Below are 26,999 nucleotides of genomic sequence, written 5' to 3' on the forward strand. Positions count from 1 at the left end.
ATATATATATATATATATATATATATATATATATATATATATATATATATATATATATATGAACATGTAATATTGCTAAAGGTAGTTAGCATTGTGAGGTTTGAGCTAAGGCTAGCTCCGTCCCCGGTTTGGGTTTACGCGCGTTACGTGGTGACGCAGGCGAGTGCGTGGGGTTTCCCATAGCGAGGCGCAGGGTTACCGCGCCCATCTCTCAGCCGTTTGATGGCCGGAGGAAGCGCCTGAGAGACCGCGGCGAGGAGAGACACCGGGACACAGCAGGACACACACAGGACAGGGGCCGGAGGACGCGACTTCGATTCGAATCTTATAAACAAAGTTGTTTGCAGGCGAATTTTGCTCAAATATATAATTTATCGATATATTTTTTTTCTCGTGCGTGAGACGTGCCACCGTGTTCGCAAACCGTGGTGTGTGCCGGCGTGTGTCCCCCCCGTTTGGCGTATCGAAAGCTGGCTGCGGGGAGTGGCGCTCCTCGGTGAAGCTCGACGGCGAGAAAGTAGGAACTGCTGGGGTTGTTGGGTTTTTTCTTTTCTTTTTAACCATCGCTGTTTCCAGTCAATGCGATATAAACCACGGATTCCCACGACTGAAACAGGGTAAGGGCGCCGTTTCCGAACCGGTTCGTTTTTACTTGATTGTGAGCCGTGTATTTTGTGGCGGCTAAGTCTCCGCTGCAGAGAGCTAGCTAGTCGGCTAATTGGGTTGATTGACTTCCCTTGCTTGTATGACGGGGTGGTGGTGGTGGAGGAGGAGGAGAGAGGGAGAGGGTGAGAGAGAGCTGCTGGTGAGTAAACACATTACTAATGAGTGAGATTGAATTAAATAGCTGGTGAATGGGCCTCGGTTCTGGAGAAGGGGATTCCATTTTGAACAGTTATTTCATATTCCTTTTGGGGGGAAAGAAAAACAAGCGTGGACCAGCGTACAAATCACGGTCATGTGCCAGCAAATGTTTAGCATTCGAGCTCCGGGTTGAGAGCAGCGCCTGCGCTAGCAAGCTAACAGTCCTCCGGAAACAAAAAATAACTGCTTTGAATAATCCTCTAATGTGCGTTATAACGTTTGGATGTATATTATGATGTGGTAATATGTCTTTTTGTTTGGACTGGTGACCTTTTTTTTTTAATACTGGACACATTTGGGGTGTGTGTGTGTGTGTGTGTGTGTGAGAGATCTGCGTCCACCATTTGAAGTGTTCCGGTGCGGATAGAGATCCATCTTGGAAATGATTTGCTTTTGCTATTCACGGCCATTCGTGGTAGAACCGGAGTGTCTGACTGCATTTCTCTAGACTCTTTATCTAGAAAAGATCTCGCTCGTTTGTGTCTGTAAGAAATCAACGATTTCGTGTAGAAATATTAAAAGTCTATGTGACTTTAAAACGCTGGAAATGGCTACTGGTGTGCAGGAAGGATCAAGCTTGGTCCCAACACCACCCCCAGATGATTTTCAGCTCTAAAGCAGTGCTGGTGATTTCCATCATGGAAGCATCAGATAACTCATTTCTCGAATGGGTGGAAATCAGGGCGCGTTTCTTCTTCTTCTTCTTCAGGAATACTGTTTCCCTATGAAATCGTGCAGTGTAGTTGATTATAAATGTTGTAAACGGATCTCCTGAAATCGTGCAGTGTAATTGATTAGATGTTTTTAATGCGATTATAGGTATAAGGGAGTATTTGATAGGAATAGGAAGTGATTTTCTGATCAATGTAAGTCAGTAAACAGCACTTACACACACACACACCTCGAGTGTGTCACAGGAGGTTCAGTTATATTCCTGGATGAAGCAGAATCATTGCTTTCACATTGGGGATGATTTAATATTGTGATCAGTTGTGCTGAATGTAAAATCGGGGTGTGTGTGTGTGTGTGTGTGTGTGTTGGAGGATGCCTGCATCAGAGAGGCTCTGAGTGACAGCTCGACGTCGAGTTGGCCGCTCCTCCTCTCAGCCATTTCCCATATCAGTTCAGGTCTAATGTAACAGCTTATTTAAGGTGTTTAAAGCGATCTTCCACTTTTAACGATCTGGGAACAAGTTAATTGACTTATTCGTGATCTGCTCTGTGTATCTTTAGTTAATAACCAGGCTGCAAATCTCGGCCTTGGCGGTGGAGAGTTAACAAGGCGTCTTTCTTTTGCGACCAGGAAGCTCTCGATCTTCTTATCGAGTCGAGAAAACTAGAGAGAGATTTGATAAAGCAATTGTTCTCCATGTAAGAGAGACTGATATGATGTGTTGGATTGAACCGGTTTGTCACTGCAGTCTCTCTCTAGCGCGTCTGGTGTAGTACTGAAGCGCTCCACAAGGACGGCTGGGAACACACACACGCGCGCGCGCGCGAATCTTCCATTACGAAAAGCCACTCATTTAAAAACTAAATGTGATCCACACTGCTCTAAAGCTGCTCGGAATCTCGCTAACATTAAAGTGCGGCTCCACAATGCTGAATTGATCCTCCGGGTTACTCCGAATCTCTCCCTGTTTTCTCGACCTGAAGCAGCTGCAAACCAACCCAACAAGATGGCGTTTGCAGCGATTTTTTTTTTTCTCGCTCTCTCTCGTCTTTATTCCCCCCTCCGCCGCTTTCCTGCCTCCGACCAAGCAGTACATTAGCATTGGGCGCTGTGGTTACGTGGAAAAGCCATATTCCGATAATGTTTCTCAAGATTAGCTTCCGATGTGGTGGGGAAATGGGTTTTTTTCTTTCTTGCCCAAAGCGATCGAGTGTGTGTGTGTGTGTGTGTGTGTGTGTGTGTGTTTTAATGGCAGCAGATTTAGGACAACATGGAGGAGTGGAATAACGATTGGGGCTTATACACTTATACCCCCCCTTTTTCTTTCCTTCTTTTTAACATTGTATATGTGGACTCGAATAACCAGAGTTTTTGAGAAATCTGTACTGACTTGATAGTACGATCCTTTTGTGTGTCTCTCTGTATTTATAAAGATCTTAATCATGCTCCCCATTTTGCACGTTCTTGTTCATTTCCTAATTACCTTTATATTTTTTTCTTAAACACATGACACACGACCCGGGCAGTGCACACGTTTAGACAAGAACATGTTTGCTCAGTAGTTGTGCTCCGTCACACACATCCGTATTGAGAGTGCAGCACCATGGCATCCGTTTTTAACATCCATGCCCTAAAATAATGCTTCACTTCCCAGTTCAGTGCTGCTCAATACACTGTGCATAAAGACCCTCTTCTTTAAAAAAAAAAAAAACATATCACACTGGTAGTGCATGGTGATTTAAAAGAAGGACATTATTTCAACATATGTTGTTCTGTTGTGCTTCCAGATGTTAAATCAGCCCCTAGAGAGAAACATGACCAGCTCAGAATGATCCGCCCCAATGTAACATAGTGGGCGTTTAACGTTTTTCTCATTCACTTTCTCTTCATCTCCATGCATTTTCTGCCTGATTATGATTACGTTTTCGCTTTCTTTGGACCTCAGCTTTCAGCATTATGGCCTTGGTTATTGATGTAGCTGATTTGAGTTGTTTGAGTCTCTTTTTTCCTTCCATTTCATGCAAACGACTTTCACTCTAGGGTGCATGCCCATGTAGTAGCATTCACAATTTGAGACAAATACTGAATGAAACCCTGCGCCACTCCTACTCCGAGATTTCAACAAGGAACTTGATCCAAGATAGAAGCATCTAGCTCATATTATGATACTGAACAAAAGTTCGAGTTTGTGCCTTTTGGGTGTTTATTTACCGCCTGTGTATTCTGCAAGTCTTTTAAGATGATTGTCATTCTGTAAGCCAGGAAAGTGTTCACGACATTTCAACAGAAACCTTCCACAGTGTGAATTTGACCTAATGAGGATATTATCTGTCCTTTGGAATCCTTTTTTTTGTTATGGCTACTACTAATATCCTGTGTATTTTTATATTATTTTTAAACACAATTTTAGGATTTTCTTCTCTATGTGGTTTTCAGATGTGCCACAGCAACATTTCTGGCGCTTGCAAAAATACTTATGTCTTTGCTAACACTTTGCTGTCTTTGAATGCAGTGACACTAAATTGGGCTGCTGGTAAGTGTCGCGGTACACACTGATTTCTCACAACCAACAAATTCTTTTGCAACGCGAGACAACACAATAGGGCTAGATATTGTACAGTGTAAAGCCGTTTAAATGCTAGAAAGTGGCATTTGATTAAAAAAAAAAATACAATATGTATGGGGTTCAGTGGCTGTTCTCGTTGTCACGGGTCATCATTTCAGGTTGCAACAGGAATCCTGTGCAGATGATTTATGCTGCTCTAAAACACCAAACAAACCTGGTAATGAACTGGTAAGTTGAATCTGTTGCCTTTGAGTAAGTCACTAAACTGCAGTAGACCTTGTGCTGATAAAGCTGATTTTTATTTTTCTGTTGATATTTTGTTTAAACGAGAGTATTATAATTTTTTTATGCAAGATTCCTTATCAAATCTCAACTTTATTTTCTGTTGGGGTTGTAAATTACCAGTTCCTGAGCAGTGAATATGGCCCCAGTAGTCCTCTTTTACAACGTCCAGTAAAAATCCTCTAGCAGGAAGTTGTTTTTGCTTGTGCATGTGTTTCCTGTTAACTATTTTTCAAGCCCTTTCCTCCATGTTCTCTCTTCTCCCCAGTGCTCTGTAAGTATCTATGGATTAGGACTGTAGCCAGGTGTTGAAGTAAACAGGCAGAGGTGATGATAATCAGGTCTAAAAATAACGTTTGGATACAAAATCGTGAAATGTAGACTTTACGGAGGGAAAAAAGAACATCTATAGTAGATCCATCACTTAAGCTTAAGAGCCTATTGCATTGATTTGAAAAGAACACTAGTGAGCACTAATTATTTCTTTCTTTTTTTTAACTGCAACAATGAAACTGGACAATTGTTTCCAAACATGTCTCTGCAACTGAATAGTGAGCAAGACAAACCTTTTGAAGAAAGAAACTGACTGTAGCTTGAATTTAAGTGGAAGTACTGTAAAATGTCCTTTAGTACCTTAGTCATGTCATTTAAGTAAAAAAAAAAAAAAGGCACTGAGGGATTTCAACACACCACACATTCAGCAGGATTGCACCAGTACACAAAAAAAATCAGTTGGGGTTGAGCTGGTCTCAGGTTCTTCTATAGTTTGTCTCATCATAAATAGGGTTATAATCTGTTTGCTTTGTGCTGTCAGGGCTGTAGCTTTATATGTGCTGTTTGGTTAGTCAGAAATAATCCCAATGGACGATTGACATTAACATTTGAAATTCTCGTTGAGCTAACTTGTTTGGCTTTTTAGCGCAAACATTTGTCTAAAGCTTTTACTCAAATCTTTAGCATTTTAATACCAGATACAACTGAATAGTTGAGGTATAAATGTCTTACACAGACTCCAAAAAATCGCGTCTTTGTGGTTTCGGGATTTGAGCTCGCAGCCTTCCGATTGTAGCCCAAAGGCCGTACCTCCTAAGCTACCAGTTCATGGTCCATTTATCAAATGTAGACAGCGGAAATACAAACGTATCCATGTATCCAAATCTGAAATGCTAATGATGCTACAAGCATGAAAGACATTGTAACTGTATCTTAGAACAGAGATGCGAAACACTTTCTTAAGCCTTTATCAACACAGACATGCATTAGGACAAGTCAGAAAGCAATGTGTTGTTTATTATTTCAGATTGCTTAGTGTCATGTCCAGTGGCTTACATGGAATTGGGGGTTATTGGGAATTTCAAAAAGAATCAGATTCCACAGAATTTTCTTAGACATTTCTCAAGCAAAACCATTTTTGGTTTTTTCTTTTTGGTTGCAAGAAAGATCCTTTAACCAAGCAGCCTGTAATTTGTCTCCCTGGCATTTACTGAGGTGGTTTGCATAAAACTGTCCTCACTGTTTCTCTGTTACCAGGCATTGGTTGCACATTACGGTACAGTTTTGAATATCCAAACTTTCTGGCTGTGGGAGAGGATTTTGCATACCATTGTGTATAACCGGTTGCAACTTTTGCATATGCTACTACTCTAGATTTTGAATAAAGGCTCGGCTTTCTGTTTACATACAGAGGCTTGTGCAACACAGAAAAATACATGTACGCGTTGTGAAGTATCCCACCCACCCCCCTAATTTTTTATTGCTTAGTTTTTAAGCAGCAGAACTGACCATTAAACGAGACTATCCTTGTAAGGAAATAAAATGAGCTTTGAGTCATGTGACAGTTTTGGTCATTAGCACCTCTAAACATTTAACCCTGTGTGGGTTTTTTTTTTTTGGAGTGGTTTTGTCGTGATAGATGATGTTGTGTCTGGCTTTGGACTTTCAGGGCTTTACTTTTCATCAATAGCTATAATGTTCAAAGTATACAAGTACATACAGTACTCTGGATATATTTTAATCAGTGTGCAGTTTGTATATCGGTACAGATTTGCTGTCCTCTGAAAATAACTCAACATACAGCCATTATTGTAAAAATAGCTGGTAACAAAAGTGAAAAGTCCTAAAAAAAACCCTAAGTGAAAATGTCAAAACTGTGTCCAAAGTGTCAATATTTTGTGTGAGCACCATAGTTCTCCAGCACTGCCTTAATCCTCCTGAGCATGGAATTCACCAGGTTGTTTGCTGGGATCTTCTTTTTTTCTAAAAGAAGGGCATCTTGTTCTGCTTCAGAATGTCACAGTACATGTTGGAGTCCATGTTTCCCTCAATGAACTACAGCTCTCCAGTAGCATCAGCACTCATGCAGCCCCAGAACATGATGCTACCGCTACCATGCAAGACACATTTTTCTTGGTACTCATCACCAGGGCATCACCACACATGCTGGACTCCATCTGAGCCAAACAAGTTTATCTTAGTCTCATCAGTCTACGGGAGATGGTTCCAGTAATTTATGCTCTTTGACAGGTTGTTTTCAGCAAACTGTTTGCATGCTTTCTTGTGAGCCAGTTTCAGAAGAGGCTTCCTTTTGGAACGCCTGCCAGCAAACCGACTTGTTGCAGTGTGTGGTGTATGGTGTACGCACTGACAAGTGGACCTTCCGCTTCTGCAACCTCTAAAGCAATCCTGGCAGCACTCACGAGTCTGGTTTTTGAAGCAGCTTCTGCACCTGATGAACAGCACAAGGACTCGACATCTTTGCGAGGCCTGAGTGGAACCTGTCTTGAAAAGAAAACTCTGACCCTGGCCACTTACTGTAACTCAGTTTCAGGGTGTTACTGAACTTCTTGTAGCCCAGTCCATCTTTGTGGAGAGCAACAATTCTAATCCCCAAAATTCTCATTCTTAAGAGTTTTTCCCATGAGGTGCCATTTTGAACATTCAGTGGTCAGTATGAGAAAATTGTACTCGAAGCCCAAGATTTTAGCTGCTCTATTACAAGATCCCGTCAAGCAGACAAAAACAAGATCATATTGAATAGGACATGCGGTTTTGCATGGTTACATGGCGTCATCACTTAGTGTGTACTCACTTTTGTTGACAGCTATTTTGACAATGGATGTGTGCAGTTATTTTCAGAGGAAAGTAAATATGTACAACTATACAAGCGGCACATTGACTAAAATATATCCAAGTTTCATGTCTATAGTATTGTCCCTTGAGAAGATACTAAAGTGGTTGCTGATATGTGAGGGGTGTACTCACTTTTGTGAGATACTGTATGCGTTCTTATAGGACCCTTCATTTTTGCTCAACACGATTTGCACTTTCCCAGTGGTAGATGTGCTGAATCTGGAAGAGTAAATTTTTTTTTTTAATCTTTGGTAGTGTTGGCATTTTAAGTGAGTGTCTCAGGGCCAGGGTACAGACAACACAAGCGTTATCCAGAGGAACCAGTTTAGCTGGAGGCATCAACACACGGGCAGTGGAATGACGTGTGTTCACTTTTTATGCTTGAACTCCTCTTCAGCAGCGAGGCAAGCATTCATATGGCCGTCTGAGGCAAACTATCAATTAGACCTCATTTAGTGCATTGTGTTAGTAATGAAATTCAATAAATGTAGGCCTTACAGAATACAGACAATTCATGATGTATTTTTGTTTATTTTGAAATCATAATGGGGTTTGAACTGAAAGTCAAATGTACCTATTGCACTTCCACCTAGCTCAAAATCATTTTCTTTATTAACTGTGCTTTATGTGAAAATGGAAATCCATTGGATCCTTTGATTCTTCGTCAGCGATCAGTCAAAAGCTTCCCCGCGTCATATTGCCGTCTTCTCTCACCGTGCTGAATGTGACCTAAATAAACTCTCTGTGGCACATGCTCCCAACTTGCACTTTAGATATTAAGGTCTATTAATAATTTTCATGTCAAAAGTTCAGTTGGTAAATGAAGTCTTAAAAAAAAAAAAAATCTCCTGTTTATATTAGGAGGAGGATGAATTGTACTAGCTGCCCCTCCCAAGGTCTTTTGATTTGCCTTTTAACATACAGACTGAATTACCGGATGGGAACTTGAAACTGAGGGACACAAACCATTAAAATGCTTTCTATTTATTGTGGGATATAGATGTTCGTTTTTTCCTTTTAAACTTGTCTTCACTTTTTTTTGATTTATCGATTTAGAGAAGTCATTGTTTGGTAGCAGAAACTGCCGGAAGGTTTTACTTTCTACAAGTAGACATTAATAAACCACACACACACACTGGCTTTTATACACAATTTTCTTTTACAAATGCAGAATGATGATCCCTATAAATGTGACCCACAAGCTCAAAAGCTGTTCTTTTATTAATTATTTAATTTTTTAAACCCTGGATGTTAATTCTAGTTATAAAATTGACCAGATTCAGGTTCGCTATGTGTTTTGGGTGTAGAGGTATAAGAAGATTAGATTATTAGATTATTGTTAGTGTTCATATAGTTGCCTTTGGGCTGGTTTGCCTATATTTCATTGATTCAGGGCCTTCATCTTGTAAGCCAGTGGTAAGGTTTGGTAAGTTTTTAACCACCTTCCATGCACCATTCACAAGTGTGAAATCTACACACACCCACACACACACTGTCCATTTTTGGTTTGCTCCAATAGCCCACTTAACACTGAGCTGTCCTGGTTCCTAAAAATTAAACATGAACCTATTAATCTGTGTGAGTTTATTCTCACTTGTTTTAGTGTTAGGCACAATGACTAGAGTTGTTACGATTTCAGTATTTACACTTTCGAATCCCATACTATATGTTGGTTTCAAGACTATTGATGATGAAACTGCACAGTACGTAATCAGTAAAACAAAGCGCACACCTATGGAGGTCAATACAAAACATTATACTGCCAGCACTAGAGCATGATTTTTATTATTTATGCTCCCTGTAAGATGAATAAAACAAATCTGTAATTAAAACACATTTGAGGCACGTCATTATAAACAATACATTTTCTTGAATAATAATTCGAGCCCTTTCAAAAACCTTGACTATTTTCATGGGAGTTTTGCAAGCATAAAGCGATCGCCCCTGCCTGCAGATGTCAGAAAGCTTGTCACCTTGACGCTTATCTAAGTCGCTAGTGTTGGCTGTTTTGTCCTTAGCACGTTGTCCAAATTGGGCTCATCTTTTTTCCTAAGCCTCTTTGTCTGCCTTGTCTTTGGCAAATTACCATCCACAACTTTGAAAATCAGACCAAGCAGTTGCTCTTATTAACTGCAGCTATCTAGAATTGACTTGTTTACTTTTTTTTTGTGGTATTCACAGGGCATGGAACTTTCAGTACCTTGTGCAACTACTAAACGCTGCTGCCTTTCCGTGGATTTAAAGTCTTGCCCGTGCACAGGGCGGTGGTGTTAACCACTACATCTCTGAAAGAGGAAGTAGAGAGAATGTAGACGGTAAAACCAAAGTTGTCCCAGTGCAGAGGATTTAAACGTTCGCTTGACACCTGTAAGAAGAGGAGCTTAAACCAATCAAAGGAATCGACCAGCATTTAATATATTGCATTTATATTTTTTTATTTGTATTTAAATATTCAGCAGTAAAATTTCTTGAAATGTTAATATTATTGTTTATAAGTTGATGCAAGTTTTATGTTTGCTTGTGTGCCCCACCCATATGAATACAGCTTTCTAGATTTTTCAGTTAAAGAGCTTTCAAAAACCTTTTATCCATTTACAATATGCAAAGGCTCATTTGAGCATGCCGATACCCAAGAGTAATAAGAAAACAACGTGAAATTAAATTGCAAACGTAACCAAATTCCAAGAAAGATATACCAGAGAGCAAAGTATCAGCTTGATCTGCAGCCACGATAAATCCGCACACAATGCATAGCGAATGCAAAACTACACTGGGCATTCACTTGTTTCATGCTGTGACGACAGAGGAGAAAAAACCAGAATATTCACCTCCACGTAGGTTCAGAAGGTTCATTCCCTCGTAAAGGCCACCTTCCATCAATCTGTACAGTTCCAGATCCTTTCAGCATGGTTAATACCGTGTACAAATTACTTGGCTGCTTTCTATAACAAAGAAAGGAGAGAGAAAAGTAGTTCAAGGGCAGTGGGTCTATAGTTGATGGGTTTTACTATAGCGATTCACGAGCTATCAGGCAGCGTGAGAAAAGGGGGCAAAGAAGTACCTAGAATGGGCATCAGTCTGATCTCCACAAGGGGGTCACCTTTCATGTCTAAATCTTTGCTAAATCTGTTTCCTTGGCCCTGAGTTTAAGAAAAGATGCCATTGGAATAAATGATTGTGATGGTGGATGACTTCTAACGATGATGTGGCTGCAAAGGTCAGTAAATTAGCTCTCGAACCAAAATCGGATGACTTGCATGGAGATAAATTTTCGATACCGTACACAAAATAGGGTGCTTTGTGCAATATGGATGACTCATCTTGTGGCTAGTTTGCTCATCACCTTTTATTTAATTATTTTGACCATTAACATACGAAGGATACGGCTGCTGTGAAATGTGTATACATGATTAGGATTGACACGTGTAGGGTACACTTGCATGAAAAGAGAAGATTTGAAGGAAAAATCGGTGGCTTTCAGCAGATCCTCCATCAGCCACCCCAGAACTGTGATACCAGCACTCTTGCTTGACCCCTTGTGTTTCAATTATATTTACATGCATGAGCTCCTTTAAACCCCCGGAGAAACGGGCCACATGGAGATGGTCCTGCTGCCTGCCTCCTACGTCAGCGAGAGAAAGATGGAGGGAGTAAGAATGAGGAAACGAAGCCTGCGTAGCATGAACCTGTTTTTAAATTGAGGATGGTTGGAGGGAGTAGGAGGCAGCTGGCAGAGTGCTGTTAAATATTGCATAGTCTGTCTAGAGCGCATGGCTGTAAGTGCACGGTCTGTCAAAATGCACATGCTCACGGCAGTCATTTAGAGCATTTCATGAAGCCGGAACTTTCAGTGCATGCACTTATTCACCATATACACTAAATCCTTTATAAGTGTGTTATAACCTGGGGGTACAGCCAGATAAGAGCAGTGAGGAACTTTGTGCACTCGGGTTATGGGGATTAACTCGAGCTGTTTTGACGACCCATTCTGCCCAACCCCAAATATAAAACGAGAAAAAGAAGTTAGAAAAATTAGTAACGTTTTAAGATGTGTGAAAGGTGTGGTGCGATTTCCCTGCTCTCAAACCGTCTGCCTGCAAGAGCAACATTTCCTGGCTAAAACCTCTTCTGGTGTTTCAGAACACACTAAAGGCAGCAGCAAAGAATTAAGATTTTTGATCTTAAAAAAAAAAAAAAAAAAAATATCCTTTCCCACATGTACATAAGTTTCATCCTAAGACAAATGGATGTTTTCTTATTTCATAACAAAAACAGGATGAAAAGCCCTTTTTACCCCCTCCTAAACATCGTACGAGGTATCTAACGTTTTTGTTTTGGTTCTGAACATGAGCCATATGTGTGTGGTAGTCCTGTGGCTCACTCCACCCTCTGTTTCCTGTTTGTAACTCTCACACTTTCAGCTGAGTTTGTGGTCATGTGATGTCAATACGTTGAAGGGTTAAAAAAAAAAAACCCGCCAAGGCGCACCAAATTCGAAACACAGTGCATCTAGTCGCTTTCAGTTTTATTAAAATACATTTGAGTACAAAATTAGCTTTACCTCAGTTTTTTTTGTGATCCTTTTTAAATGTAGATGTTTACTGAGTATTTTTGTGAACAGAAAGTGGCAAGTTGTCATGATTATTTTTTCCCCCCCGTCATCAGGAAAAGAGCAAACTCCAGGGTTAGATTTCCCTCGCTATTAATGGCAAAAGCTTTTAGCAGGGTGCAGCATTCCTACTTCCTGCTACGCAGTTGCAACACAAAAGACCTCATAGATGATCTCTGTAATCGTCTTGCATGATGTATTTAAGCACATTTCTCACTGTTGATTCAGGTTCAACAGTTTTTGTTTTTATTTTACATCTGCTGGATTTGAAGCCTTTGGGTATATTGGGGTTTACTCGTGTCTACAGGAAGTTCCAAAAAGTCTTCATTCACTTTAATAGACCATACGTTGATTGTATCAGATGTTGACTTTGACTAAGATTTTACTTTGGACATTTTGAAGGCTGAGTTGTTAATCCAGTGGAGCCACCATATTTTATAGATGGCACAATGTGAAAAAAGGCTATGCTGCAAACTTTGAACTGGTCACCTTGCCCTGAAGGCTGATTTAGCTTCTTTCACTCAGACATGAATTCAGAAACAGGCAGAAGGAAAAAATACAGTGTACACCGCAGTTAAGGAATGCAACATTTAAGCAGCTGTGGATAAGGTAATGGATCAATGTATGCTTGTGTCACTGAAGGTGACCACACCCCAGTCTCCTTTACCATAGACCTCGTTAGAAAAGCTGTCCTTCGTCTCATCCTCTTGAGCATTGAGTCCCATTAGGCTAATCTCTCTGTTCAAGGTGAGTGATATGGCCTTAAAATAGCACACTGCCCTCTCAGATTGTAACGATATGCACAAAACACCACGGCTTGTACCAGTCGCTAAGCATATATGATCATGACTGGTTTCAGCTCTACAGATCTGGATCAAGCCACAAACTTTTTTTTCACTTTTTTTCTGGACATGCACTCTAAAAACATGTTTGAGGAAGTCTGTTTTCCTGAGAGCAATCCAGCGTGGCAGAACTTTTCCACCATTTTTCTTGCGGAACTGAACGTCTAACTCGAAGACAGGTTTAAAGATACACAGAATCCCTTCGTGTAGAAATATGAAACCGTTTGTCTTAAGGGTGTTGCTGTTTGGATTATTCACTGTACTGCAGCCTAGTTTAGAAATGTAATGGTTTCAGTGGTATGGCATTATTGATGACACTTCAGTAGCACACAAGCCACTTGTAAAAATCTTATTAGACGTATAAATAAAAAATTTGAAATATAACTCTTAAACGACTGATTGAGCTTTCGTCAGCAGTGCTGTGGTGGTCTGTGCATTTGGTAAACTTATTTCTATAATCAAATTATGAACCTAGGAGTACTAGCTGGTGCGGGGGGGGGGGGGTGGGGGGTGGTCGAATGTGAATGCAGTGGAGAATTTGTTCTATCTAATCATACAATATGGCACCATGATAAGTCTAATTTGAATATTTATCTTTTTTGTTTTTGACTGGCCATTTTTTTCAATGAATGTGAAGGTGACATTGGTCATATGAAATGACCCAAATGGCCCAATTTATAGTGTCCTCACCCTACATGTACATCGATCATACAGTGTGCCTTGTGAAAATTAGTGATACATAGTGTTTTCCATTTTTACATGTCCATGTTCAAAGTGTAGACAAACAGCAATTATATTATTGTTTATTCCACCCCCCCCAAGTCTCATCTCCCTTTGTTTGTCTTAGTATATACTGCAAGTATATTTTACTATACAGCTTGTGTAATCTTTCAATATAAGATACTCTCTTGGTATTAAAATGAAGGTCGATCAATTTCAGAGCTCGATAAAGCATTTAATAAAGATGATTTTTGGTTTCCATTCAGCCAGCTCTGGTAAGACATCGCCCACTTCTCTTATGACCAGAAGGGAAGTCTTTTAGAGTCCCATTTCTTTCCTTCCTGCCTACAACAGAACTAAAAAAAAATCTCTCTCCAGCAGCCTATAACTAGCTGCTAATATAATCAGAGCCTTTTGCAGTAATAAATGAAGGCGGCTCAGCCCTTGACTTTCTTATGCCCACCCGTGTGTGTGTGTGTGTTTGAGGGGCATCATTGTGCTGAGATGACTGAGCCGATAGGCCTTGCTGGAAAATGTGAAGACCGCTTCCACCCTCTCAGCTGAGCCCATCCACCACCTGACTAAAAATAGTGCAGAGAAAAAGAGGAAGGGGAGAGAGGAGGGAGGGAGGCAGCGCATAAGAGCTGCGGCTCAGCCATTTTTTTTTTTCCTTCCCCCTCCTGTTTTTCTCTTCTTCTCTCTTTTTCTAGTCTCGGCTCTTTCCTTACTGCTATAATTTTTTCTCTTCTCACTCTCATTTCTCTTTATTCCTCTGTGAACAAAGCCGTTTTAGCCATGTTAGTTCATGATGAACAGTTGTCTACTTTTCCTTTTTTAGACCTTCATTCCTTCTTTACTGCAATGCGTGGCCAAAACGAACAGGAGAGGGTTTAAGTAAATGCATATTACTCTTTCAGCCGTTTAGAGAATGTCAAAATGATGTGTGAAGACCTAATGTCTGTTGGCCTTTTTGGTTTAGACAGGAAGGCCATAATGGGTTCATAGAGCTCTAGACAGGAGCGGGCTAACTAGTGTCAACCCTAATACGCTTCTGACTGTGAAAAAGAGTATTAGCAACATTAGCATGACATTTCTATCAACTGGATTATGTCGGGCTTGGATTGCATTGGCTAAATGCGAAAGCACTGACCAATCAGCATATACGAGCATTATGAGGTTCGGTGTTTATTGGATCTATTCAGAAGGTCGTTGGCCATCAGACGTACAGGATCTGTGGCTAAGCATAAAGGGGCAAGGTAAGGTTTGGTCATGTTGGTAAGTGTTGTAGTCTTATAAAGGAAGTTTATTATCTGGAATGGACTGTGATACCAAAAACACTTCCAACAGCCAGATTAAATTTGACTAGTCTGGTAACTGAAAATCTCAGTTTGCACAAAAATTCTGTTTGGTGGTGGTTCAAAATCTTTGTTCAATTTTGGTATGTTGGCAAATTGTTTTTTTGTTTTTTTTTTAATCCTACAAATATTTTAAGCTCCAGTTTGATACATCTTTCAATTGTGTTATATCTGGCAGAGGTAGTATTAGTGTAGTTTTCTTTCTTTTTTTTATTTTTATTTTTATTTTTTTTTTAAGAAGAGAAGCAGCACTTGAGCAAGTGCATCGTGTTGGTAGTAAGCATGTTTGTAGTTGGATTTGGGTCAGCAAAAGAGTCACTCCTTTTAGGATCATCAGCAGATTCAGTGTTAACCGGATTTGCATGGACGAGCTGAATTAAGTGTCCCTGGATTACTAGTGTGACTTTGGAAGGAAGGGAAGGAGGACATTGGCCGGAGCTGTGAAGTTTTCTCATTCTGTCTGGGCTACTGCTGTTTTTTTCTTCTTCTTTCCTTTTCTAACTGTACGTTCACTTTTCTTGACCATCTTGTTTAACTGTAATTTTATGGTAACCCTTAGGGCCCCCCTTTTTCCATGTATCATGAAATGAGTTAAGTTCCTTGTCATAGATTTACGTACTGAACGAATCGAAGCTCATTCTGCTTTTGAGGGTGACTGTAATGGTCCTCAGGATGCTGTTATTTGCAAAATGGGAAATTTGCCACATAGCATCACTGAATCGTTTTTTAAAAAAAAAGAACCATTCTTTGCCCAACATGGTGCCGTATGCTTCAGATTGTCTCGACAGTGGCTACATTTACCTTAAGACTAAAGTCGAATTAGCCACATTTCAGCACACAGAAGCGGTGAAGCCAGCTGAATTTGCTGTGGGATCTGTCAGTCTCGATTTGTAAATAGCTTTCTCTCTGCACCAGCACCGAAATGGTGATCTTTAGCATGGGCTGCTGCAGAACCCTGTTGCTTAGTAACAGCTTCATGGGTTGGCAAGGACACACACCAGTGGAGAGACAGAGAGAGAGAGAAAACGCACAAGTGTGCCATCCGTGGGTCAGGTTTTTTTGAAAAAATGTTTTATTATGGCACATTTATTGCCTTTGCTTAGCCCGGTGGCTAAGATGGCTGAGTTTTAAAGCTGTGTGTGGGATTGCTGGTCTTCACTATGGACCTGTAAAATGTTGTGCGCTCTTCACACAGCACTGTTACATTTCCCCTCAGTAAAGCTGCTTGCCAAAATTGTTTGTTTCCATTGCTAATATATCAGTTTGGACCCTTGTTGAAATCTTTTAAATGCGTATTTTGATCGTTGGCAATCGGCAGGGAACGAAACATTCTTCGACAAATGGTAAACGCCGCTTTTATTCAGGATCACCTTGCTTAAACTAATTGAAATGACAAAGGATAGATTAAGTTAAAAGGATTTGACTGGCTGTTCTCACTGACCACTGTATCTGCTGAAGCTTACGCTGCAGGCTTAACCTCACCTTTTCTCCCTTTCTCCCTCTCCTTTCCTGTCGTTCTCAGATCAGTAAGTGACCCAGTGCGAGGCAGGAGTGAAGCATACCATTTAGAAGAGGAAAATGAGCGAACTCGATCAGCTACGCCAGGAGGCTGAGCAGCTGAAGAACCAGATCAGAGTGAGTCTACACACAGCATCAGGGTCCAGGGTCCCATCGCGGGTTTTTATGAAGGGAATACTTTGCATATCCGCATAATCGATATGTAATTTCTGTCCTTTGATTTTGTGTCTATATTATATAGAGAAGGGCTTTGGGAACATTAGCATTTTTAAATAAATTGCTTATTTTAGTACTAGAGCAGCACAACAATTATTTCTGCATTTAGATCACGTGTCTTTAAATTGCAGTATATTTGAATGCTGAATCTACCAGAATATTAAACTGGCAAAATTTTTGAAAGTTGTATGTTTTGGATTCAAGACTTCGTTCATTCACAACTGTTTACAATAGTAGAGAGATCTTTAACGTTCCAGTGAACATTAAAGAGAACCACAACTGCAGCTTTAAAGTGACTCATTAAATTACATACCGCAAATAATATAAACTGTCAAAACAGCAGCAGCTTTACAAACTCTTATTGTCTTTGTTTTAGGATGCAAGGAAAGCATGTGCGGATGCCACCCTGTCTCAGGTAAGCGTTTAATATGTGATTCTGAATCAGTAATTGTACGAATATAACTGTTTTATTGAATCGAAACAATATGTAATATTTGTGTTGTGACTCGACTTTATTGTATATTGATATCGGCATAGATTACAGCCAACATCGACCCAGTTGGGCGAATTCAGATGCGCACCAGGCGGACACTGCGAGGTCACCTGGCTAAAATCTACGCCATGCACTGGGGCACTGACTCACGGTAATCTCACTCAATACTGTACTGAACACCAGGGTTATTTTAATATATATATATATATATATATATATATATATATATATATATATATATATATATATATATATATATATATATATATATATATAATATAAAAAAATAAAGATTTTGTGAAGAAGGATACAAGGCTTTGTAAAATGGTCTAATAAGAACGGATCTCAATGTTCAGGTACAAATAATGGTGAAGTGTGTGCTCACGCAAGGGAGATTTCATTGTACACACATGCACTCTGGTCTCCAGGAGGTTAATTGGAAGGCTGCAGGTGATGTTAGGCCCCAGAGACTCCGTATTTTTCCCCCCTCCCTCATGATACTTTGCTACGCATTAATGTATTTTGCATGTTCTGACAAAATGGTCGTCCTTTAACACCCTTCAGTCATTTTGGTTCGTTTTGAAGGAAGCTGTGAGCCAGTTCACAACAAAGCTTTTATTGTTCCGTTTTGTTGAGTTGAATCCAAATTGCATTTTCCGGACATGTTTGTTTTTGTTTGTTTGTTTACAGTGCAGGTGATGTAAATACCAAATCAACAGAGTAACATTTAGTTTCAAATGCTTCAGAGCATTTAGCTAGCTTTGTTTTAGGCTTCATTGTCACGTTCATTGTTAATCAGTAGATGTATTAGCACATGAGTAATCTACTCGTGCAGACGACTCTAATGCCACTCCTGGGTTATTGGGTGTAGGTTTGGAGCGTAAGATTATGCCAGCTCAACTAAGCATCTTATTTTCTGACAACAGTGAGCGTGTACACACATTTGCGGCCAGTTAACATGACTTATTCGATTTTCACTGCTCTGTTCTTTTGCGTATTTCTTTCAGGTGTTTGAAATTAGTGTACCATTTGTTTTGCCTAGTCTTGTCTTCCCCTCCTCCTTCTGTTTTTATTGGTTTTCCCTTGGGGAGGTGGAGTGCATCCATTAACATCATGGCATCAGACTGAATCACAGTGGAAAGTTTAGCTGAATTCTCCTGATAGCAAAATGTAGTCATGGTCACATCTTTTCTACCTTTCCCTTGTGCACATTTAATTCCTGGTAGTTTTGTCTATTCAAATAACTCTGAAGAACTGCATGAAGGTGTTTTCCGTGGAGGTGGTGTTTGATAAGCATAACAGGCCATAGGTTAACCAATTTGTGACCTTTAATATGTTAATACTTTTTTGGTAGGCTTAGCACTAATGTATGTTATCAGAATGCCCCCACACGAAATAACACTAAAATCTCTGTTCATCTTTTTTTTATATTTTCCTCTGCAGGCTCCTTGTCAGTGCCTCCCAGGATGGTAAACTTATCATCTGGGACAGCTATACCACAAACAAGGTGAGCTGCATTTCCCAGAAGTCTTTTCACCTCCACTGTTAATACTTGATAGGCATACTGTATTATTATTTTTTTTAAATAAAACTTTTTTTTCCAGGATAGCTCATCTTATTTTTTTAAGAAAAGTTTTTAATAAAAGTTTTTAATAAAAATTGACCACGATTGTCTGATAACTTGTTAATGTACACTTCAAGTAGATTTGTGATTGTTGTTTTTATACGTAATAATTTAAGACAACTGGTCATTGTGGTTTTGAAGTCTGTACTACTTCACATATTCAAAACAATATAAAAAAAAAAATTTAAGTAATAAATTCAGTGCTTATTCTACAATAAATATGCAGACACCATGTGAATAGGTAGTTTGTTAACTAAATTACTTCACCAAACTAAATACAAACTGCTTTGTCTTAACCAGATGCCCCAAAATTGCTGCCATCTGTGTGTGCAACTGTGGAAGCCATGTGTCATGATTCGAATCCGATTGTTTGCCCAGCTCCAAGCGAACTTTACTGTCGCCGAATTTTTTATGACTACTGTCCTGTTATAGGTGCATGCCATCCCATTGCGCTCCTCATGGGTGATGACGTGTGCGTACGCTCCGTCTGGCAACTACGTAGCTTGTGGTGGCCTGGACAACATCTGCTCCATCTACAATCTGAAGACACGTGAGGGCAATGTCCGTGTGAGCCGTGAGCTGGCTGGCCATACAGGTTAGTGTGTGAGGTTTCTGTGCTATCATATAAAGTGGAGAAATGTTTAGGTCATTGATTTGAGGGCATGAATTGCGATAAAGCTTTCAATTCTGCCACTGGAGCCTTGTTTCTACAGCGCCACTGACACTGAGTGGTTTGATGGGTTAATCAGGTGGAGCTGGTATGATGGTGGTCTTACATTGTGGAATTTACAGACAGAAATTAAGCATTGTCTTGGCGTAGCATGTTGAACTGTTTGTCTGTTCTCTTTTGTACAATTCTTTGTTTTTTTTCTTACACAGGTTACCTCTCCTGCTGTCGTTTCCTGGATGACAACCAGATTGTCACTAGCTCAGGCGACACCACCTGGTGAGTTTAGGGTAGTGTGCAAGTGCTCCTGCTTTAGTCATTTGCATCAGCCATTCACATGATACTCTGACTGCATTTTTTTTTTTTTTTTTTTTAACTGAAATTTTGATAATTTCATGCTCAATCCTTTTACTAGGAAAGAACATATTTCCAGTTTATAAATGTTTACTTATGGCTTTATTGAACTACTATGTTGGATGACTCGGATATGTCGCTTGAGTATTGACTGCACAGTTTGCAGAGCAGATTATCAACACAGTGTCAAAATAGTTGGTTTGCACTTATTTATTAAGCAAATATTGTCTTTTCACTGCACATTTTCCATTAGTGCCTTTTCTAATCACCTTTGTTACACCTATAGTGCTCTTTGGGACATTGAGACGGGGCAGCAGACGACCACGTTCGCAGGCCACACCGGGGATGTGATGTCTCTGTCTCTGGCTCCGGATGCCCGCTTATTTGTCTCTGGAGCTTGCGATGCCTCTGCTAAGCTTTGGGATATCAGAGAGGGCATGTGCAGACAGACCTTCACTGGCCATGAATCAGACATCAACGCCATCTGTGTATGTATCGCACACATGCAGTGTCCAAATGATCTTCCTGTTCTCTACTGCCTGTGCTGAAGTATCATGAATGTCACACAGGTTACATATAATACAAGGTTTCCATATACTAACACAGATTAAACGAACACTCATGAAAACTGATTTAGGCGTTACATTGAAGGCAAGAGTTTTGCAAATACCTAAAAACAGAACAGAGTTTGACGTCCATGTGCACGGCATTCACTTTCTTCTTAGTAAGAGGGCTCAGTAATGTCTTTTTATAGACTATAGAGACAAATGTGTCAGTACTTTCTGTTCTCTACAGTATGGAGCACATACTGTAAGCTAGATAGTAAACAATGAGGTCATTTTAATGTTTCAGGAATAACACTTCTAATGACTCATTTAACATCTATTCTTAGCGATCTGCACTGAGAGTGATCTTAAACAAATATTGGATATTAAACAATTTGCAGTATCATTCCGCTTGTTTTATGCCCACCACCAAACAGCTGCTATAGATTGTTCATTAATCAAGATTATCTGTAGTGTCAGCAGCAGAAATGTGATGTCTGCGAGGGGGGGGGCAGTACTGTTCTGATTGCGCTGGCTCTGCTTTAAACCATAGGATGCATCGTTTTTATTTATTTATTTTTGTTTTTTTTTTTTATGCAGAAGCTGTGAATTCAGCAAGTGGTAAACATCCTAGAGCTATCCAATGAGTTGTGATTGCTTCATAGGATGAAAATTTTGAGCCAGTTATGATATTTTTCAGCATTGTGTGTAAAAAAACAACAAACAAAAAAAAACCACTAGCGAGTGTGGTACGTGCCAAGCAGGCTCTCTTTTCTGCCTTTCAATGATGACTGTACACAAAATGTACTTGTTATATTAGCGCCCCCTGCTGGATCAGTTGTATTATATATATTTAGCTCTTTGGTGGTGTTTAAATCCGGGCCAAGTTTTACCATCACTGGTCACACCCTGTTCTACACAGTGTGTTTCGTTTTTCTTTTCTTTTTATAACAGGACTATCGTGGACAGCTGACGAGGACAACATTTTTGATGTATTTTTATATTCTGTGTGGTGGCACAGTGACAGATGAACTTTTTAGGATTTTTACCTTTTATGGGCATTACTTTTTTTTTTTTTAAGCTATTTTTCCTAAAGTGTGAATCATCTTATAAGTCAAATTCTTCCATCTAATCAGTCAGTTAGAATAATAAGACATTTTGACTGTTACCAAGTAAATGAAAGCAGTATTTTATAAATGAATACAAATATAATATATATTTTATATTTTAATTGCTAATTAATTTTTGCAGAGGAAATGTATTGATCATTGTAAATGCGGTTTATTAGACTGAATCATGCAGTGAAAGAACGCACTCTAAATGTGCACGTACAAAAGTCTAACCTAAGAGTCTGACTCTGTCTGTAGGTGTGTGGGGTTTGCGATATACTGTCAGATCGCACATCGTTAGAACAATTACGATATCGTAGACTGAGATATATATATATATATATATATATATATATATATATATATATATATATATATATATATATATATATATATATATATATATATAATATACCTGTAATTGAATCTTTTGGTTTTTCCTCCCCACAGTTCTTCCCCAATGGGAATGCATTTGCCACAGGCTCGGACGACGCTACCTGCAGGCTGTTCGACCTGCGTGCTGACCAGGAGCTGATGGTGTACTCGCACGACAACATCATCTGTGGCATTACCTCGGTGGCCTTCTCCAAAAGCGGCCGTTTGCTGCTCGCTGGCTACGATGACTTCAACTGCAATGTCTGGGACACCCTCAAAGCCGACCGTGCAGGTGAGTGCAGGGAACACCAGGGTAGGGCTGCATACCAGGATTCAGAAGGATGCAGTACATTACAAATGAACTGGAAGTTTGAAGAAGATTTTCCGATCCATTAGAAACCCTAATGGAGCTAATATTACATAATTGAATCAAGATCAACAAAGTATAAGGTTGTAATAAGGGGGTGTACATGACATTCAGTACTTTTAATGGGATTATGGTCATTTTCAAACCACAGTCGATGATGGAAATGGATAGAAATGCATCTGCTGATGTTCATTAGATGCCGTCTTTCGGTGCACACAGTCTGCATAGTCCAGTTTCGAAATATATATATATATATTTTTTTAAATGCATTTTTGAAGGTTATCCTTTTGCTAGCAAATGTAACAGTAATTACACTTCATTAGTCTTCATGCAGCTTATTGATTTAATCTTTCTCACCACATGAAAAAATATCAAAGATGCAACCGAATGTATTGTGCACTTCAGGGTTTTATTAAGAGTGGTACATCATCTCCAACCCCTCAAGAACGTTTTCCTAGCTGCAAGGTTGCATGTGTCCCACACCCATCCCTTTTGTCTCCCCACTCACCCAGGGCATGAATAGTTTATTGCATTTGCATTGAGGAGCACAGCACAGCACCACTCCGCCATCTCCATCAATTATGTACACCATCAGAAAGCATGAAATGGAGCTTGAACTCTTAGTATTTTACTGTAGAAGAGCCTCCTCATACGCACTGTCCAAGACGAGTCCGTACATTCATCATCATTTATGCTAAAAGAATATAGAGATAAAATGATGAGTATAATCTCCAGTTGCACATTATGAACATGGTGTGTAAGGGCGTGTGTTGGACAGTGATTTCATTGTGTAAATAAGGTTTTATTTACTTTAAAATTTTTCCTCTTCAAAAAAGCTTCATGCCATTTGAAATACAGTTAAATTAATAGGGTTTAAAACACTCCGCATTTATCAAAAGGCACAGTTGTTATATAGACCAGCGGTTCCCAAACTTTTTTGCGCCACAGACCGGGTTAATGTCAGACAATATTTTCACGGACCGGCCATTAATGTGTGGCGGATAAATACAACACAATAAAATGATACGACCGGCATAAAAACTGGTATTTTCTAAATATAATAATAAATTGTGTTATTTTTTGTTTATTTTGCTCACTTGGGTGTTCAATTTAGCGGTTGTGTGTTAGTTAGTGACCTGCATCAAGAGTGAATCATAGACAGATGTAGTGGAGAAAATCCGCCAATTTTTTCAAAATAAATCCTGGCCCAAAATCAGATAATAATTAAAACGGGAACAATGTAAGTTATATATTCTTTCTGTGCGGTCCGGTACCAATTGACCCGGGGGTTGGGGACCACTAATCTAGACTACATTTGAAACATATCTACATTTTTGCAGGTGTCCTGGCAGGCCATGATAACCGTGTTAGCTGCTTGGGTGTTACTGATGATGGAATGGCAGTGGCCACAGGCTCTTGGGATAGTTTCCTTAAGATCTGGAATTAAAGCCGCAAGGTAAGCTCTTTTTTTTATTTTGTATTTATTTTTTTATTTTTTTTATTATATATATATTTAATTTTATTTTATTTACGCATGTTAACGAAAAGATTTTGACCATCTTGATTATTGTTTATTGCCATGATCAGAGGTGATGTCTACAGTCTAGCTGCATTGATGATTTTCTTTTGTTAACATACATCTCTAAATGCCACTGTTCTGAAATGTTCCTGCTGGAAAAGGAAATTTGCATGCAAGATCGGTTTATTACTTTTTATCAGTTTTATCTCGGTGCATTTGGGAATTCACAACCTAGTGACCCAATAGGATGTAAGTAGGAGGAATTGCAGACAGTTGGGTCTGATAAATTGGTGGCTCAGAGATGCAAATCATTCAGCAGATGAACACAATGTCTTTATGCAGTTATATAGTTTCCTATTTGTCGTATAATAGGGACTGGACTGCAGCTATTCTGTTTCTGTCTGTCTGTCTGTCTGTCTGTCTGTGTCTGCTTGGGGTTTCTTCTTAGCAATGTTGGCATTTGTTGCACCTCATCTGGAGAAACCCTTCATGTGGTGATATGTTGATGTTTTGTACTATATATAGTTCTGTGATTTCGAGGCTTTCCTCAGCTGAAACATGTTTCTCTGACATTCGATTCTAAATCAACAGTATCTCATTCTAGGATTTTAAAGTCTGACCCTAAAAGTCATCATGGAGCTCATTCATGACCGTCTCTATAGTCTTATCGTCTCTCGTTCAGCAAACAGAGGCTTTCCCTCTTCAGCTGATTACTGTCTGCGTTTACATCTGTGGTGTAATAATCACTGATTAATACAGCGATGTTGTTTACCACAATAGTCCTGTTTTGGTAGTTTTTTATGCATTACAGCATACTGACCATTTGCCAAGATCAGGGTACTTTGTGACCGTACATTAGTGTAAAAGGAGGAACTTGTTTATCTCGCTGTCTGTCAGTTCCCAGGCCTGTAGCTTCATTTATTATTCTAATTTTGTTTGCAGTATCCTACTGCCTAATTATCATCCGCACACTGGGCTCTGCTGCCCCCTGCAGGTATGCGGGTATAGCATGACCTCAGTAATTGATGCAGAAGTGGTGGAACTAGATCAAAAACATGAAATAGCAGCCCAGAAATGGCACTTACAGTATAAACAGGATGTGATTACTCCGATCTCCCAGTCTCTTTAACGTTCATTTTGCTCTTGCTTTCCTTGCAGATGGCATCCGGACTCCAAAGTTGACTGGAAGACCATTCCAACATAAAGTTAAATTTTATTGCATATCCAATCTTCTTAAACGCAACACAACTGACCCCCGTTATCTAAGGAAACAACAGGGCAAAATGATTCTCCTTCTCATAAAAAAAAAAAAAAGAGCACAATTATTTCATTCAGTACATCAAGTGGAAATCAGTGGGGTCGACATGACACGGTGGGGGGAGGGGGCCAAAAGTTAACTGTGCATTCCTACCGGGACCATTTTCCAAATGCTCATCACACTGCAAGTTGTCATTTATGCTAAAGTTATATAACAGGAAAAAAAAGGCAACAGTTGTTTTTCCCCCCCAAATGAATTTTTTTTTTTTTTTTGTTTAGGTTTTTTTTTTTTTTTTTTTTTTACATCCCGTTTACATACGGTTAGTGTTTCAAATGAGGATCAAAAGCTCTTTAGTCTTTAAATATTTCAGAAACAAGTTTGTAGATGGAGGATCATGTTGACAATAATCAAGGATGTTATAATACAGCTTTGTTGTGTCAGAAACGAGGAGCGGTTTGAGCCCGACCTGTATATTTAGTCCCATGATCTTTTTTTCTTTGTTTTGTTTCTGTCTAGTCATGAGTCTTTGTTTGCACAGGAATAAAGCCTTGCATACATAGAATAATGTTGAAAATGTTGACTAACCAAGCACATGCTGTTAATGATGAATGCTCATTTAAAAAATGAAAAAAGGTCCATTTGAAATATTTCTCTTGTTTTTTTGTTTGTTTTTGTTTTTGCCTGATAAGGTTTGAGTAATGAAATGAAGATTAACCCGAAGTTTCAGTTTTAATTCCTCTTTTCCATGTCCTTTTGTTTTTGTTTGAGCTTTAGTGAGGGAGGGTCCGGGGGGGTGGGAGTTTGAGAGGTTTTATTTTATTTTTTTGTTTATTTTGTGCGTAACTCAATTTCCCCTTTTATCCGGTTTCAAGACAGGTGCCCGTTTTGTGCTTGGGGGGGAACCCAGTTACTTCTCTGTGAATGACATGTTGTAAAAAATCAATGTTTGAAAATAATGATATTGAGAAAAAAAAAAAACGTTTTTGTTAAAAATTAAAAAAAAAAAAAACTTTTATTTTGGTTGTCTGCCATGAGTGGGTTAACTCTTAGAATCGCATGCTGTAGAATTGCTTAAAAAGAGGTGCATATGGAAAGTCCTTTGATGTTTTTCTTTAAGAAAATAACCTGTTAAATAGATCATCACAACGATATTTATATTCTTTTTTTTCTTTCTCTCTTTTTTGCTACTCTGTGCATACATAATTCAATTAAACTCGCAAAGCTATGCACTCAAGAGAAGCAAACACGTTGATTGACCCATTCTATCCATACCTTGGAGTTTCTAAAACACTTGTACACCGACCCACACACACACACACACACACGCACGCACGCACGCACACACACACTCAAACTAGAACAAAATAAATTGTCATTCTTTCTGTAGCAAGGCGAAAATTCCAGATACAAGAAAAGAATGCTAGAGACATTTTGTAACAAACAGGTTTTAATGTCCTTTAATAAAAAAAAATAAAAAAAAACTTGCAGCATTTGAATGGCAGAATTTTTCTGTTGTTCCTTTCTGCGTGTAACGAAAGGCGCTCTTTCCTTAGCGGTAGTGGCATTTCTTCCATTCTGTTCTCCCTCTGCGACATTCTGTACAAAGAAAAGTGCTGTCGTTGTGCATTAGGCCTGGAGTTGGCAACAAAAAAAAATAAAGAAAACTTACAAAAAAAAAAAAGGCGATTTAATCAATTCCTCTTTTTCTCCCTCTTTTTCTGTCTGTCTCTCTTCATACAAATAACTGTAGAGCTCTGCACACCCCCACTGTATCCTCATCCATCTTTTGTATTTAATTTTAAATTCAGTGTACAACAGAAAGCTGGATGCAAGATAGAAACTATATTAAAATGTACTGTTATTTAAGATGTAATAAAGCAGTTTGAGATGATCTTCAGTGTTGGTGCTGTTTAT

The 26,999-nt window shown here is 39.3% G+C and overlaps 1 protein-coding gene across 5 annotated transcripts; it reads left to right on the top strand.

The window, feature by feature from the left end:
* The first annotated feature begins 202 nt into the window (after positions 1 to 202).
* gnb1a (guanine nucleotide binding protein (G protein), beta polypeptide 1a) lies at positions 203 to 26,976 on the top strand. 5 transcript variants are annotated; one of them, XM_046870588.1, is made up of 11 exons: positions 203 to 617; positions 16,563 to 16,675; positions 17,151 to 17,189; positions 17,312 to 17,418; positions 18,711 to 18,774; positions 19,324 to 19,486; positions 19,771 to 19,837; positions 20,199 to 20,400; positions 22,017 to 22,233; positions 23,649 to 23,764; positions 24,986 to 26,976. In XM_046870588.1, the coding sequence occupies exons 2-10, from the start codon at positions 16,619 to 16,621 to the stop codon at positions 23,753 to 23,755; spliced, it is 1,023 nt and encodes a 340-aa protein (XP_046726544.1). In that variant the 5' UTR covers positions 203 to 617; positions 16,563 to 16,618; the 3' UTR covers positions 23,756 to 23,764; positions 24,986 to 26,976. The 5 variants fall into 5 exon arrangements, with proteins under 5 accessions (XP_046726544.1, XP_046726548.1, XP_046726545.1 ...); XM_046870592.1 differs by lacking the exon at positions 203 to 617 and adding an exon at positions 783 to 805; XM_046870589.1 differs by lacking the exon at positions 203 to 617 and adding an exon at positions 14,806 to 14,941.
* The last annotated feature ends 23 nt before the right edge of the window (positions 26,977 to 26,999 follow it).

Source organism: Silurus meridionalis, chromosome 17, assembly GCF_014805685.1.
Source record: "Silurus meridionalis isolate SWU-2019-XX chromosome 17, ASM1480568v1, whole genome shotgun sequence".
NCBI classification, from domain to species: Eukaryota; Metazoa; Chordata; class Actinopteri; order Siluriformes; family Siluridae; genus Silurus; species Silurus meridionalis.